This window comes from Oryzias melastigma, linkage group LG20 (assembly GCF_002922805.2).
Source record: "Oryzias melastigma strain HK-1 linkage group LG20, ASM292280v2, whole genome shotgun sequence".
Classification (NCBI taxonomy): Eukaryota; Metazoa; Chordata; class Actinopteri; order Beloniformes; family Adrianichthyidae; genus Oryzias; species Oryzias melastigma.
In genome coordinates, this window is record NC_050531.1 from 7,707,737 (window position 1) to 7,724,397 (window position 16,661).

General features: G+C 40.1%; 3 protein-coding genes across 4 annotated transcripts in view; 2 read left to right on the forward strand and 1 right to left on the reverse strand.

Moving 5' to 3' along the window:
* Positions 1–1,382: 1,382 nt before the first annotated feature.
* tgif1 (TGFB-induced factor homeobox 1) lies at positions 1,383–5,749 on the reverse strand. 2 transcript variants are annotated; one of them, XM_024280628.2, is made up of 3 exons: positions 5,692–5,749; positions 3,336–3,565; positions 1,383–2,864 (listed from the first exon to the last, which is right to left on the reverse strand). In XM_024280628.2, the coding sequence occupies exons 1-3, from the start codon at positions 5,726–5,728 to the stop codon at positions 2,226–2,228; spliced, it is 906 nt and encodes a 301-aa protein (XP_024136396.1). In that variant the 5' UTR covers positions 5,729–5,749; the 3' UTR covers positions 1,383–2,225. The 2 variants fall into 2 exon arrangements, with proteins under 2 accessions (XP_024136396.1, XP_024136397.1); XM_024280629.2 differs by lacking the exon at positions 5,692–5,749 and adding an exon at positions 4,885–5,592.
* Positions 5,750–7,035: 1,286 nt separating this feature from the next.
* On the forward strand, positions 7,036–9,015 carry LOC112151619 (OTU domain-containing protein 1). The gene has a single exon (XM_024280631.2). The coding sequence runs from the start codon at positions 7,346–7,348 to the stop codon at positions 8,588–8,590; it is 1,245 nt and encodes a 414-aa protein (XP_024136399.1). The 5' UTR covers positions 7,036–7,345; the 3' UTR covers positions 8,591–9,015.
* A 2,204-nt stretch (positions 9,016–11,219) lies between these two features.
* The window catches only part of si:ch211-285f17.1 (sickle tail protein homolog), a 123,975-nt gene continuing 118,533 nt past the window's right edge, over positions 11,220–16,661 (forward strand). Inside the window, exon 1 of the mRNA XM_024279564.2 lies at positions 11,220–11,882. Within this exon, the coding sequence (XP_024135332.1) occupies positions 11,813–11,882 (70 nt within the window). The 5' untranslated portion in view covers positions 11,220–11,812. The remainder of the gene's footprint in view (positions 11,883–16,661) is intronic.

Here is a 16,661-nt window from a genome sequence, read left to right on the forward strand (position 1 = left end):
CAAAAAATATTTATATTTTTTAAATACTTCTCAATAAGTTCATATATAGGTCATTATCACTTCAAAACTGGTGATTATATTTCATAAAAACCCTCTATTAATAAAAACAAACACATCAACACTTGTATAGTCCAAAAAGGCTTCCATATTTGTGAAGTGTACTACACATGGTCCAAGAAGCATGTTACTTAAAGTATAATTGCAACAAAATTGACCGTATCAGGATCTTATTTGCCACAAGAGGTATTTAATTTTGAAAGGATCGTATATGTCCTGGTTTCAAAATTAATAACAAAAGAAATATAACGCTGTTATAATTCAATAAATCATATAAACATATAAAACATGTGAATCCTGATTTTTTTTTGTATTCAAGCATTGAGGAAAACACAGGAGTACAAACAAAAATAAAGATTCTGAAAAATGTCAAATTAAAAGTACAAGAAAATATGGAGATATATCTAAGACATTATAGAGGAAGTACTATTTTGTCCATAATATTTTCCATTTAAAAAACAAAAAATAATTAAAAGAGTTCAAATATTATTGAACTTCATAGAAAGTATAAGAAACTGGACATCCGTAAGATACCTGTTAAAGTAGGGCCTAGAAGGTCGGCCTCCTGCTGGTTTTCTAGAAGTCCCGTCTTATCTGCTGCCAATTTCCTGGATCAGGTGTGTTTGGCCAATCAGGAGCTTCGACAGCAGGTTGGTGGAAAGAGATGTAGGACAGCGAACATCGAGGTCTGAATTCAGACATTCCTGTTTTAAAGGGTTCAGTATGGGCCGAAAATGTAGCCTTGAAAAGCATCAATCCATCTTCTAAACCCGCTTTCTGATACTTTTCGGTTATACTGATGTCACCGTGAATTCTTAAATATTAAAGGAGTTTTTTTTTTGTACTTTGGGAAGAAACTGGAGAAAACCCATATGTGTGCACAAGGAAAACATGCAAACTTCACACAGAAAATACCCAACCAGAACGTGAACAGGGGCTTTCATGCAATGAGACGAACCATTTCACCACTTTGCAGCCCTTCTAATTTAAGATAACCCTAAAAAGTAAAGGAAATTATGCTCGATTTATAGCACAACATTACTAAGAGCAACAATAGGCAGCATCAGGAAAGGAAAATCTAAAAAAAAGTAAGACTAGAAGGAGTGTTCTGCCTTCCTCTTTACAGTTTTATGTCATTTAGACGTGTTAATTTATGCAGGATTATGCTAATTCAAAAAGGAAACCTCTTCACACTCAGGAATGTCTGTGGAAACATTCCCTCCATTTATGCACCAAAACTAACTCACATCCTCGCATGATAAACAAACAAACTTCCAGGACTTACAAGAATTTGTCAACGTGTATTGAAGAATCAAAACCATCAGTTATAGAAAAAAACAAAACTTTATTAGAATCCCATGTGACCCATCTTTGCCACAAACATTGCACAGTATGAAAAGAAATCACATCATTGGGCATCGTGTCACATTGACTATACACATGGTCCTAATATACATGAAAATGCTTGTATTTTTTGGTGATTTAAGGAGGAAAAAAAACTCCTTTTCAGGTCATGAAACAGCAAAAGAAATGAAGGAACTTAGTGTTTTATTTTCCAGTCCACTGGCCATCGTTTTCACTGAGCGACGGGGTGAAGGCTCAGTCTATGAGCCTGCTACATTAGACGTGAAAAACCGAAGAGTTGACAACAAAAAATCTGCTAAAAGTAAAAAAAAAACAAAAACTAAACACATGAAACATTTACAGTAGTGAATAAGTTCTTTTCGATGCCAAGAGCAAAGTGTGTTTAAGACGCTGAGATGACCGCTCTCCGCCTCCGACGTGCAAACAAGTGAGGCAGACGATTCGTGAAGGGGTCGGTGAAATGTGGAGCTGCAGGAGGAGACCGGGCTGAAAGGACTCCTTCTGCACAACCAGATTCTACATCATGGAAAGACATAAAGACAGGCAGCATTTCTTTAACGTTTTTGGTCCCTGTGTGCAAATAAAATACACATGTAGATACATACGCATGTATATGAAATGACTAAACAACTTATAGCCAAGGCACCTTGATACTGTTTTTCTTTTTTTTCTTTTAATTAAAAAACATCATCATATTGATTGGTATACCAAAAATAGAAATGATCAGGCTTTCATGTGGATTTGTTCTTTGTTGCGTGCACAAAAGAGTTCTAGAGTTGAGATCTAAAGTCTGGGGTTCTCCTTTAGGAGACCAGCTGTTTGGCCTGCAGCTCCATCTCTGCGGCCCGTTTCAGGGCCACATCCACCAGCAGCTGGAAGCCGCTGAAGTCTTGTGTGAGGTCTGGAGGAGTGGGAGGTGGGGTGTTGAAGAGCCCGCTGCGGGGGCTCAGGTTGCCCTCCATGCTGGTGCTGAGAATGGTAGTAGTAGTGGGCGGTTGGTGCTGGCCGCCCGGTCCGTCGTCGCGGCACCGGAACAGCGCCTGAGCCTGCAAGGACTGCAGCAGCTCCGCCGCCCTGTCGCAGTTCATCCCCGGCGCCGTCGGGTGGGTGACAGTGGTGTGACAGATGACGGAGGGCCGGGTGGGCACGAGGCCCGGGGAGGGGGACGGGGAGGTCGGAGAGGCTACGGGAGGGGACACCGCCTTCCGCAGGACGCCGGGCACGGCGGAGTCGAAGCTGGAGGGGTGGAGGGCCCGCTTGTCGCACATCTCCTCCGTCCCCGCGGCGGGGCTGCTGTGTTTGGGGGACTGGGAGCTGTCAGAGAAGCTGTCGCCGGCCTTGCTGCTCTTCCTGGAGATGGTGAACTGGTTGGGGTCTTTGCCGTCTTTCCTCAGCATCTCTGGGAGAAGTCGCCGCCGTGCGTTGATGAACCAGTTGCATACCTGGAGAGGAAAACAGATCAGTGAAAACGAGGCTAAAAAAAAAGGGAAATCCCACCCGTTAGTAAAACCTGACTGGTTTAATCTCTAACACCAATCATGGTCATCTCCCCGCTCCTCCAGGCTAGTAGTAACTGGCTCTCAGGGGCTTGCAGCTCTACGTAAATGACGCTCTATTGTTCCCAGACAGCTGGGATGAAAAGAGGCTGGAGGGAGGGAAATTCCTGTCCTGCGTCTCTGCCAAACCCGCTGCACTCAGCCAGTGAGTTCACTCACGTTGCCTCACACACTTCTCTGCTGCAATGTCAAGCTGGTTTGGATGACCTTCAATTCGCTGTTGATGTGTCATGCTTTGTTTGTCATTCAGACAGGAAATTCTTTCCTCATGCTAGTCTGCACTCTCCTTTAAACTCCACGCTCTTCCTGGCAGCGGGGCGGTGGAGTAACCCTACCCTCCCTGCTGTGTATGTATACCTGCAACGTGGAGAGCTGAGTCTGCTTGGAAAGGAGAGCTTTCTCCTGTTCAGACGGGTAGGCGTTGTAGCGGTGCTCGTACAGCCAGTCCCTCAGGATCTGAACCGACTCCTTAGGCAGGTTCCCGCGCCGCTTCCTTTTCCCGTTGCTCCCGGCGCTGGACGACAGGTCCAGAGGGGCATCCACGCTTTCCTCCTCATCCGTTTCACTCCCGGACAGCATCATCAGACCTGCACGGGAGAGGAGAGGGCATGAGAACACGGACAAAGAGGATCCTTTAAAGCCGGAGAGCCTGTTGTCAGTCTGGGCGCCTTTTTTTTTTTTTTTTTTCTTGCCGCAGCCAAACGCAGAGCTGTCTGGGAGGCAGCTGATGTGTCAGAGGCAAGCTGTCAAGTTCAGCCATGTGATTCATATATGGAGTGAGGGAGGGTGTGAGGAGGAGGAAATAAGGAGGGAGGTGGAGGAGACGGAAGGAGGGGGGGGGGGACGTGACAAAGGCTGGTCTGATGCTGTGTCAGTTATAAAACCTGGCAGACTGGGAGCAGATCACCTTTGTTTTTGGAGAACAGAGCCATTTCTGTTTTACATCTTGAATTTTTTTCACCAAAAATATATATTTTTAATTCTCATTTAGTTATATTTATACAAATAAATCCAGAGAATATATTAGGTGTGATTTGGGACACACGTGTTTATGTGGAACAACAGATTTCTGTGCGTAAAAAGCAAATCTTTTTGCAGCCTGAACTTGGACAAACTAGTGGGAAAAGACTAAGAAAGTTCCCAACAGGATGAGGTAATTACGCAGGCTGGAGCGCGCAGAAGGGGGAGGGGAGACCTGTTGCAAATCAGCGTCTCCAGACTAAACAAAAGAAGCCAGAGCTGCGAGCTTCTTTGTACGTAAACTCCACTCTCAAACTGCTCCCGTCGAGTCCCAAAGTCCTCCAGAAGCGGCAGGGCTTCAGAAAAAGTGAGGAAAGCGCGCGCGCAGGCCGCGTTGGGAAGTTTAAAAGCAACTTGTAAGAGGCTTTCCATTGTGTGCGCCTGGACCACGAGGTCCACGAACAACAGCAACTTCCCACAATGAGGTCAGGAGGAACACTGGCCCACTTTTGGGTTTCAGTCCGACGCAAAGGTGCCTGGACGTCTTCCCACTCGTAGACGTTCATAAAAACACACTTAAGTCGATCGATTTGCGTAATTTGCGCGTTGGGGAAATGCATCCAACTTTAATTGGTTCGATTGAGTCCTGCTAATGACTTCAAATAAACTCAAAGTTGGGTTAATTACGCAGTGACTGTTGGGGAAAACGGCGCACATCGATAAAGTCTGTTAAAATGAGGACATTTTGGAGTAAAGTGCGTTTTTTGGAGATGAAATGAGTGTTTAGCTGCTCCTGACACCGCGCCAGCACATGGCAGAAAAGCCCCCTGTCACGTCTGGAAAGGAAACAATAGACTGCGTGCTTTCCTTACGAAGGAAACGGCTCTTTTAAACCTTCTCCTCGCCGACTATTTGACTTTATTTTAGTCCAAAACATCCCACTTACCCTTTTTCGTCTTCATCTCCGTCCGAAAATGCTCGCAGGGGAAAAAAAATCAGATTTGTGTTTTTTCTCCTTCTTCAGCGTGTATCCGAAAATCCCTTATTCATCAAAACGCGTCTCTCCTCCTTCGGCGTGAAGCTCCGCGTCCTCCTTCTCGTCCCGGAGACTCGGTGAGGGGTTACCTGAGATCTGCGCGTCCCCTCGGCTCAAAGCCCTTTTCCTCATTGACTGTGTTTGATCCTGAAACTGGGTGACAGCTATCTTTGACAGCTGCGTGACTCAACGCTCGGAGATCCTCCCACCGCGCGGCGCAGGGGCAGAAAATCTGACATCAGCTTGTTCTACTGACATAAATGCGGATTCGTTAAGCTTTTACTGCGGCGGACTTTCTCAATCACACATCCACTCTGCGTGGTTGAAGTTATGAAACATGAGGGAGCGTGGGTTTTAGTTTTCAGGCGGAAATCGGAGGGAAAACAACAACAAGACGCATGTGCACGGAGCACTGCGGACCTCGTGGTTGAACCAGAAAATATCATTTTAGGATAGATTTTTAAAGATATTTACAAATTCAATTACATTGTTTTCGATTTTCATACAATTAAAACATAAATTGAGTGTCATTTAACCCAATTTTATCCCCGTTTTTTAAACTAGAGATGTTTTCTCCTCACACCAGCTCGCTGTTTTGCGCACTGATCTCCCCCCCAAAAGCAGCTGGAATATTAGCGCACAAGTCAAGGCCACCGTAGAAAACAACACAACGGTGAAGGAAAACATCAATGCCTTCATTTGTATGCAGTGCACAACCTTGCGACAGCTGCTGGAGCGTCGTGTCTCTCTGCATGCGTTTGTTCCAAACAAGCTTTCGGTTCCACGACTACAGAGAAATGTCGCCACCTAGCGGTTATTTTTGGTAAAACATTGAATACAGCCATCTGGTTCTCGGGCTCCCTCTGGTGGTCAAAACGCTAACGTGCAATTATTAAACAATTAACATTTTATGAATTAAAACATATATATATATATATACCCCGGGTTAATTATGAAATAATTGGGACTATCGCTCAATATTTTTTTTATTGTTTAATCAGTACATAAAATGTTACAAATATTTACTATTTCAATTGCTTCTCCATGTTGTGTAACCAATTTTTCTAGAAATTTCTTCCAGAAAAGACTAGATTATTTAACAGCTGTGGTCTTAAAGCTGACACCAGTTGGATCATGTCTATTTTTAAGCACGTGGATTCCTTTCCATAATCCATAAGCTCTGCCATTACATAATATTCTAAGTTTAGTTTTAAAAGAAGAAAAAAACATTGCATTTCCCCCCCAAAAAATACTTTGTAGGTAAACGAACTACTATATATATAAGTATCAAATGGTCCTGTTTTCATTCTTCAAATTAATAAATAATAAAAATGCAGGGATAATAAATAAAAAAATAAAGGTAAAAATAGTCTCAAAATAACTTTACAAACCAAGTATGTTATTAAATAAACAGAGTTCTGCTGTTATATTAACTCTCTTTTATTTACTATTATAAAAAAATAGATTTGTCTTTGTTTTAGTCTCTCAAAACTTTGCAAATCCACCTATTAAACGTAGACTTAGCGTTTTACACAATTATGAATTTTGGTTTTTTATTTTTACTCATTTCTTTACATTTTGATGTTAAAAAATAATGATACTATAACTTCAAGTATATATTTGGCTAATTTGAAAACCTTATAAGTAATAGTTCTTTGTGTGTTGGGATATAAGAATATAAAGGTAAAAACTGTTATATTTAACATTTTTTTAAGTGTCATAAGTCTTTGGTTAAGTTTATTTCTTTTCCCCCTTTCTTTACATAAATAAAAAAAATAAAACTCACAAACACAAGTTACTTTGCACAGTTGGTAATAAATAAACATATTTTTATTATTTATGTTAGGAACTTATTGTAACTTAATATATTGATATTTTTTAACTTCAGACTTCCTTAAAATAATTTACACAAATAAAATAATTAACCACAGCTAAAAAAAATTCAAGGAAAAAAAGGTTAAAATATAATCAAATAAATGAATATGTATGCAATATGTAACAGATAAATTTTTTTTTTTTTTTTTTTTTTTATAAATAAAACATTTAACAACACCTGGTGGTTTTATTTTGAAATTTCACAAACGGAAGTGGTATTTCTGCATGGATTTGACGGGATTTTACACTGGAGCGATTTGGTTACAAACAGTTTGAAGGCTAAAATTAGGGAGGCACCCCAACAGCAAATGACGCCACACCGCTAAAGTGGACCGTGTCGTCGTCGCTGCGTGTCACCGATAACAGGACTCGGGGCCATGGAAACGTTCCCGGCGAGTTTGCCGCCTCTGTCGATGACTCCGGGGGTATTTTTAGCTGGCGTTGTCATCTTTTCGTAACTGCCCCGGCCCCGTTCAGTATAAAGGACCGCTGGAAGATGCAGCTGTACAGCAGCGCGCTCACACACTACCCCAAGTCGTCGCGGAAAGTTACCATAACTTTGTCTGCAGCCCCCGAGCGCCTGAACGGGACACCGCCGACTCCCCCCGAGCTCGACTTCCCCCAACTCGACACAACTTCTCCAACAGGCGCCGCGGAAACTTCTGGAAACATGCCCGCCTTCTCGTGCTACGACGCCGCTTCCACCAGGAGGCCGCTTTACTTCACCTCCACCGCGGAGATATTAATCCGCCGACCCGACGGAGTGGAGAGGCCCGTTCCTATCCACATCATCCGACAGCCCAAAGCCCCTGCAGGCCGCCCCCACAGCGGGCAGCCCGAGCAGGAGAGCATGGTGGACTGGATAAACCATCAGACGGAGACTGACTGCACAGAACTGCTAGGAGGATCTGTTTTTAAGAGGAAGAAAGTCATTGAATCCACAGGAGATTCAGAGGTTTCTGGACCTTTGAGGAACAACGGATGGGCGTCATTGCATGAAGAGGAACTGGCCCCCTCAATGGTTTCCATGACGAAGAACTTCAGGACGGAGGATCCATTTGAAAGGAACAGTATGGAAAGTTCACCAGCATCAGAGCAGACCTTGGAGCTCAGTGTTCTGCAGGAGCCCCCTCCACAGGGGCCCCACCAGAGAGACGATAAGGTCAGCCGGTACCTGGCTGAGGTGGAGAAGCAGAACAAGTACCTCCAGGAGAGGAACCGATACCGGTACCACATCATTCCAGACGGCAACTGCCTGTACAGAGCCGTGTGCAAAGCCACGTACGGGGACCAGGCCGGGCACGGCGAGCTGCGGGAGCAGACGGTGCACCACATCGCCGACCACCTGGACGAGTTCAACCCCATCATCGAAGGGGACGTGGGAGAGTTCCTGATCAACGCGGCGCAGGACGGAGCCTGGGCCGGCTACCCGGAGCTCCTCGCCATGAGCCAGATGCTGAACGTCAACATCCACCTGACGACGGGCGGCAGCGCCGAGAGTCCCACCGTCTCCACCATGGTGCACTATCTGGGAGAGGAGGACGCCTCCAGACCAGCCATCTGGTTGAGCTGGCTCAGCAACGGCCACTACGATGTGGTCCTGGACCGATGTGTCCCCAACCCAGAGTACGAAGACTGGTGCCGGCGCTCACAGATGCAGCGGAAAAGAGACGAGGAGCTGGCCAAGTCGATGGCGGCCTCATTGTCGAAGATGTACATAGAGCAGAATGGTTGTGTGTGAGGTCGGATGCTGTGGACTTTGCTTTAAATTATTATTCTTTTGTAAGATTTCTGTTTGAAAAGACGTGCAGAGCACATCAGTTCTTTTACCAGAAGTTTGAAGTTCTCGACAGTTTGGATTGTATTGGAATAACCGTATTTGTCTTCCTTTGTTTCCATCTTTATTATGTCAACTGTGTTTCAGATACACAACTTTTTTTGTGTTTGTTTGTCTTTTTTCCATTTGGCACATAGCTGTATTATAGCTGCTCTCTTTTTGCACAAAAGTCCTGTCAGACTAGTTTGGGAGAGTTGTAATTTGTGCCGCTTTCATGCCATTTATTCCAACTTTTTTTTCCTTTTAAACAAAGTTTTTCTTTTGTGGAAAATGTTTATTTTATAAGATTGTTTTTAACTTTCTATAAAACTGTCATTCAGCCTCAACAATCTTGTCCAGAACGTCTTTTTAATCTTACTCAAAGGATGCATTTAAAGTACCGCATGGCAGGACGAGATAAGAGATCCATGATGCACTCTGATGCTTTTAAAGGTGGAAATTATACTTTAGCTTGATTAGCTGCTGTGTTTTGTCAACTTATGTTATTTCTACACACAGAAACAACTGGTGTGGGATTTAAAAAAAACGTTCACATGTTTTTTTTTTATTACTACAATTATGCCATTTTAGCAAAAATATTTAAACAATTTCTGGGACATAGTTTCTGCAAAGCGACAATAGTTCATCAGATATTTGCCTCTGAGTTGTGATATGGAGGTACCCCACCCCCTCTTCCCATCATCTCTTTTGTTGAATAAGAAAACAACTCAGAAATGCCATTTTTAGTGTAAATTTCTGTCCTCCATCATCAAAAAAATACCTTAAGATCGTGATAAACAAAAAAAATCATCAGAGTGGGGGATTAAATAAAAAAAAAGAAATGTTTCAAAGACAAAAAATTGCTAACTTTACTGATTTACTGAATTCCTTGTAGCATTAAATAAAGCAAACCATTCATTTCGGTGAAGGAAAAAGTCTTTCCTGTTTTCCTGAGACATCCTCTCTGCACAGGTGGACTTACCATTAGGGGAAGGTGGGCGATTGCCTGGGTCCCCCAGCACCTTGGGGCCTCCGAGCTGAATTGTTATCAAAAATGTATAAAATAACTTCCATGTCTATTAGTTTCTAGCTGTGAAATAATAACTCCCAAATCACTAAAAATGGCGTTTAACTGTCTAAATGTTTTGTCCTCCCTCATCCCTTCTGCAGTAATGGAATATTCCATCACCAGCAAGTCAAGAGAGACTTTTCGAAGAGATCAAAACAAAAAAAGTGGTAAGATAAAGCTTTGTAACATGAAAAAGGCAACAGTAAAAACAAAATAATAGTTGCAGCACTTCCTATACTGGAAGACAAAACAGAAAAAACACAACAGACTTGTGAGAAAACAGTCAAAAAGTTACAACGATACAGTTGTAAAGTTATAAGAAAAGGTCAAAATTTAACAAAAAATTATGGAAAAGTCAATATTTTAAAGCAAAGTTGTAAGATTACGAGAAAAAGTCAAAATTTCACAATATGAAATCATAAAAAATATAATAAGATCTAAATTTTACGAGTAAAAACTGGCTAAAATATGAGAAAAAAAAGCGTTTTATGAAAAGCTGTAAAATTATGAGAAAAAAGTCCAAATTTCACAAAATAAAATAATAAAATTATGGTAAAGTCAATATAATACAAGAAAAAAAGATGTACAATTATGAGAAAGAAGAAAACATTTCATTACAAAGTTGTAAAACTATGAGGAAAAAGTCAAAATTCCACAAAACAAAATCATAAAATTATAGTGAAGTAAAAATTTACGAGAACAAAGTTGTAAAATGTGAAAAAAAAGTTGCACAGAAAAGTTCTGTTATTTATTTTATTTTATTTTTTTAAAAAAAAAAGGTCTTATTTAGACAATTAAATATTACCTGTTCAACCACTGTTGTGGAATATTCTTGGAAATAGGATGGATATACACTGCTCAAGAATCTCATTTAATGGGCTTTATTTTTTTATATGTTTTGTAAATATGCAGCCCATTTTTCTATAAATTACGTCTTAATTTAACAGAAAATCCATGTGAAATTACAATTTTTAAGTAATAAATATATGGTTTTGTTCTCATAAAATCCTGACTGTTTGAATTTTTTTTAGACTTTATTCTTATAAATGTATTTTTCTCTCATGGTGCCCTAATTCTCCCTTGTAAGAAAAGGGACAGAAAGAAGAAAAAGAAAAACAGTCATTTGAGAGTTTTTCTTTTTAATTGATTCCACTCCAAAGTGAACTATTTTGTTCCATTGATTCAAGTATGTTTGATTCTTTTTTTTTTTCTTCTTTAGTAAAATTTGACCAAGACAAAGGTATTGTTTTCCTGGGGCCCCCAAACTCCTATGTCCGCCTCTGCCTCGCTGTGTTCCCTTTCCGTCCACTAGATGGCAGTGTAGGCTCCTCACATTTAACTACACAGATGTTTTGATTTTTAAACTAATTAGGACGAAAATTTAAGTACTTCAGACAACCGATAGGAGAAAAAATGTTTAATATATATATATATATATATATATATATATATATATATATATATATATAAAGGAACAAAAAGATGACAAGCACTTTCTTTCTTTTTCTTTTCTTTTTTTTGCAAAATACTAAAACTAATCAAATGTGCGAAAAACAAAAGCACACGTGTTCACAAGCCTATCAGTAAAAGATTTCTGAAAGAACATCAATACAAATCAAATTTAGTATAAGGAGAAAAAAAAATAAATGAAACAAAAGAGATGTCAAACTGTAAATGACGGAGTTAAAAATAAAATATGACAAAATGTGCTAAAAGGCATTCGTAAGTTCAACTTAACACCAATAAAAAGATATAAATAAATAAAAAAAAAATCTTTCTGAAGAGCGATGACGTCACGCTGCGGGGCAGAAAAGTTTTCATGTTTGTTGATGCGGGAGGAGGAGGAGGAGGAGTGGACGCCCCCCCCTTCCACAGCTTGACTCACGCCGCTCACAGAGCAGGAGGCGGCTCCACAGCAGACGGCGGGCAGGTACGGCGCGTAACGGCGCGCGCGGACACCCCGTTCTTCATCCACGCTGCGGGGATCCCACGCGTAAAAGCGCAGTGGCACCTGGACGCATCCCCAGAAGTTCTCGCATACCTGAAGAGGCAGTGACCCCGCGGGGGTACGGGCGGACATGTCGGGGCACCGGGTGCAGTTTGCGGACCTTCCTCCGACTGAGCACAAAGGGAGTCCAAAATTTCACAGTAAGAGATTTTATTTTGCTGCTTAATTTGGCTCAGATGATGGACTCTTGGATGAATGGAGGGGAATTCCTTTCATCTCAGGAATTAAGATGGGAAACTTTTTTTTATTTAGACTACAAGTCTAAACTTTAACTTAAAAAATGTAATACATGCATAATTTTTAATCTAATTTCCTGTCTAGTAATACAGAAACATTGTTCTACTCTTAACAGAGTTCTTTTTTCTATGCGTGACTGGTGTGCTGAGTCTCACCTCTGATCTCCTCCACTTGGAGATCAGTGCTGTGATGCCATTTGCCCCACTGTTATCTGAAGTGGCAGTTGCCCTTTTCATGCTGCTGCTAACTTTGTTCTCTTTTGGCTCCTTAAGTGAGAGAAGCCGCTTTCTTTGAGCTCACCTTAAAGCGACTTTTTTCCCCATTTCCTGCTTCTGATCAATAAAGTAAAAAAGGACACATAGAAAATGTGTTGGTGTGTGTACCTTACAGCTCAAGGAAAACCCAAACCCATCTCCATGGTGACAGGTTTGATTGGCAGAGCATGTAAATCAGGGCAGGATGGATAATTGCCAATTTGCTGCAAAGCCCTTTGGAAGCTCGTCTTCACCTCCCTCCGGCTTCATGAAGACACACGTGCGCAGTTTGTGGCTGAAGCTTTTCTGTTCGGTTGCAGATTTTTTTGTGCAGTTTGGACAGTAACATGTGTGCAGACTGCAGGGGTAGAAGTGCTGATGGCAGTTGGAGCTCAGATTGTATGCAGGCCGTGTGGGGATGATGTGTAGAAGGGCACAACAGCAGCTTCAGCAGCGAGCCACACTTTCTGACTCAGCTAATCTGTTTTTCCTGCTGCATAGAAGCAGGCGACAGGGGTCAAGTTTCAGTCTTTTTCCCTCTCGATCTTTGGGATGCACAAACCCGTGCAACGTACGTTTGCATTGTAGACTTTGAAGATGTTGCAGAGAAACATTTCTTATTCGCTTATAGTAGAATTGTATGTAAAAAAAAGCCCCTCCTGCATAAAAAACGGGGTAACTGATAGTGAAAAGTCTGCAATTGATCTATCAATCTATTTCTCATTGGACAGTTTGATGAAATCTCAGATATGTTTCAAATTTCTCCAGGATTGTAATTCCAGATTAAAGTAATCCAGATGATTTTAACTGAACGGGTGAGGATTGGTCACAATTTTCACTTTTTGTTTGTTTCTCAAACCAAACGGATTAAAAATACCTTTTAAATACAACCTATGTTGAGGCCTAACTCTGACCAGGAATTATTTAAAAAAGGGTAAAACAAAAACTGGCTAGTCTTGTTTGTCATGTGACTTATGTCCAAGTTTTTAGTGTTATTTTATGTATTTGTTTTGCTGTTCTGGATTTCCACCATGCTACCTTTTCTACTTCCTTTGGGTCCAGTTGCATCCTTGATAAGAAAAATCGTTGGTACGCATTGGCGTCCACCTAAAAATGAATCAATTTCCTTGTTTTAAAAGACGTACTTTAATTGAAAAAATGAATTTTGGATGCTTGAGGATATATACATTAAGCTTAAATGTATTTTCTGAGTATTTCTGTTTTCCAATTGTGGTGAATCCGGAGCAGACACACACAAAAATAGAACAACAGTCGAGTAATCACTGATTATTTTTTCAGAGTAGTCGACTAATTGGTTTGTACGCAAACTGGATGCAAAGCACACATGTTAACCATCATTAGCTTTAAACTAACTAAAAACTAGATATATAGCATTACCTGCGATAATGCTAGTGTGAATGGTGTAAGCTGAATTTGGTTGGTGAAGATGCTAGTGCTGATAGCTGAAGATAATTAAATTGATAGCTGAAAACGTTAAAGTTGATAGGTGAAAACGCTGAAATTGATAGTTGAAATTACTGAAAACACTGAAGCTAATAGCCAGCTAAAATATTAGCTAAATGCCAAAGTAGCCTAAAAACTGAAAAAAAGTCTTAAGCTAGCCAAAACAGCTAGCATGTAGCTGAAATATTATCTAAACTCCAAAGTAGCCTAAAAAACTGAAATATTTCTAAAGTGCCAAAAATAGCTAGCATGTAGCTATAATATTAGCTAAACTCCAAAAAAGCCTAAAAACAAAACAAAAAAGCCTAAACTAGCCAAAATTGCTAGCATGTAGCTGAAATATTAGCTAAACTCCAAAGTAGCCTAAAAATAAAACAAAAAAACCTAAACTAGCCAAAATAGCTAGCATGCAGCTGAAATATTAGCTAAACTTCAAAGTAGTCTAAAAATCTGAAAAATTCCTAAAGTGCCAAAAATAGCTAACATGTAGCTAAAATATTAGCTAAACTCCAAAAAAGCCTAAAAACAAAACAAAAAGCCTAAACTAGCTAAAATAGCTAGCATATAGCTATAATATTAGCTAAACTCCAAAAAAGCCTAAAAACAAAACAAAAAAGCCTAAACTAGCTAAAATAGCTAGCATGCAGCTGAAATATTAGCTAAACTCCAATGTAGCCTAAAAATCCTTAATAAATGCCAAAATAGTTCATAAAGCTAACAGAATGCCATTATAACTTTCAACTTTACTACACTCCAACTCCATATAATAAAAAATAACGATTAAATTAGACATTGACTATCTTAACAGTCGATTAGTCGCCGATCAGTCGACTAATCGCGGCAGCCCTAATCTGCTTTCACATTGCACTTTTGAGAGCGGGAATACCTACTTGGAAACTTTCAGTCTGTAGCAACTGCCTATTTAGGAGTGGTGTCGTTTAAAAAAACATTCAACAGTAAGAAAAAAGCATAAACAAGAAGAAAATACATCTTGTTGATTGGTCAGGACTGACATCCACAACCCACAAAAATCTATAATCCATTGACCATGTATATCTAAACACCCTTGAGACTTTTTCCACCATTTTTTTATTAAATAAATGGGCGTTCACACCTACTCAAACACGGCAGATTATCCAGGAAAAAGACCAAAGAGCCCTGGTGTGACCCTCTACACGCACGTCAGTTAAGTGATACCATGTGGTGGAAAAATACCACTAATTTTAAGTTCACCAGAGATTTTTGTGTTTGATACCAATCACAAAGTGTTTGTACTTCACCAGTTTCACACTTTGGGTTCTGACTTACTTTACCGTTCCCCATCATTACGAAAGGAGTCGTACTCACATTTTCCAAACGAGTGTGGTTTAGATGATTCTCAAGGAGTCATTGCAAATGGTTTCAACTTTACTCAGTTTGTGGTTGGCTGATGGATTGCCTTTTAGGCATTATGAGTCGTTATGATTTATTTGATCGGGAATATCATTTCTGCTTTGTCAAATGTGGATCATAGAGGATCTTCGTCTTAATTTGACCAGAATGTCCTTCGTTGTGTCTTGGCCAGCTGCAGTCTGACCCATGCTGTCCGTCATCTCAAGTTTCCAACAATATTTACAGATTATGTCAACAGCTTGCGGACAGAGATAAGCAGCCTTGATTGCAGGGCTGTTATCTCCATATGGGAGAGGAGTCACATGAGTCTTTTGAGATGCAAATAAGCTAACCAGCCGACAAGTCCCAGAAAAAAGAACATTAAAATTGTATATATTCTCAAGTTTGCTTATCATTTATTTAATTACTTCCATACATGATATGAAAAATAAGGAAAAAACCCTTTGAATTTATGGATACATTAAAATTTATTGAAGCATTACCATAGTTCCACTCCAGTCATCTTTTGATCCACTATAAAGTTTTCCAGTGGTGTTTTAACTATGATTTAACCGATTTTAGCCAAAATGTATCGTTTTCTACCTTAGAGTTGTGTGCAGGACTATTGGTGGAGAGTAAGCCTGCCCTCACATCCCATCAACCCTTTGTTTACACTCTCTCTTGCTAGCTTACAGCCCCTCATACCTCCCAACCTAACATTACCGCTACAACAAAAATGGCAAGCAATGTTAGGGTTGTCCAGCCATACAGATTTGAGCCAGATGTCAGCTTGGACGAGGAAAACAAAAACGTACATGGATCTATTCATCGAAATGGAATGAAGCAGGGAGCTTGTGGACTGTCGATTGTAGTTTCTACGCAATAACTACAATTTTTTCTAGTGCTGGGCGGATCCATCTAAAAATATTGATGTATCGACATCATCTCGATACCGTACTCTTGTTTGAAACTTTTCTGTATCAGCAAAAGGTTTAGATCACTTTCTCACAATAAGAGGACTATTTGATCCGTGTTCTGGTGCATTGTCACGGTAACACAACAAAGTGCCGCTTAGCTTCAAACGCAGCAAAAAAAAGTTAATTGTGATTAATCACGATTAATTTTTTCCTAGGTTTGCGATTAATTAGTTTTCTTTTTTTAATCGATTTTCTAGTTTCTACCAGTTGTGTTTTTTTAATTGTTAAAATTGTCATTATTTTTTGTATAATAATTACGTGTTTCTTTTAGTTTGTTGTTTGCTTTGCATTCACTTTTCGCTTTTTATTGAAGTTCAAGAAGTTTTTATTCTATAATTGAAAATATTCTCCCAATTCTGTTTTTATGTTTACCAAGTAATTTAACAAAGGGAAACTAAAAAAGAAAAAAAAACATTTGCAGCAATTGAAAACAATTGAGATTTTGAGGTTCATGTCACATCCACTGCTTATACGAAAAATATCGATATTGGTATCGACATCAAAATTGACCGTTATCGGATTGATGCCCAAATGCTCAGTATCGCCCAGCCCTAAGTTATTCCGACACATTTTTTTACGATTCACCCCAACTTTAATTAAGAAATACTTATAAAAA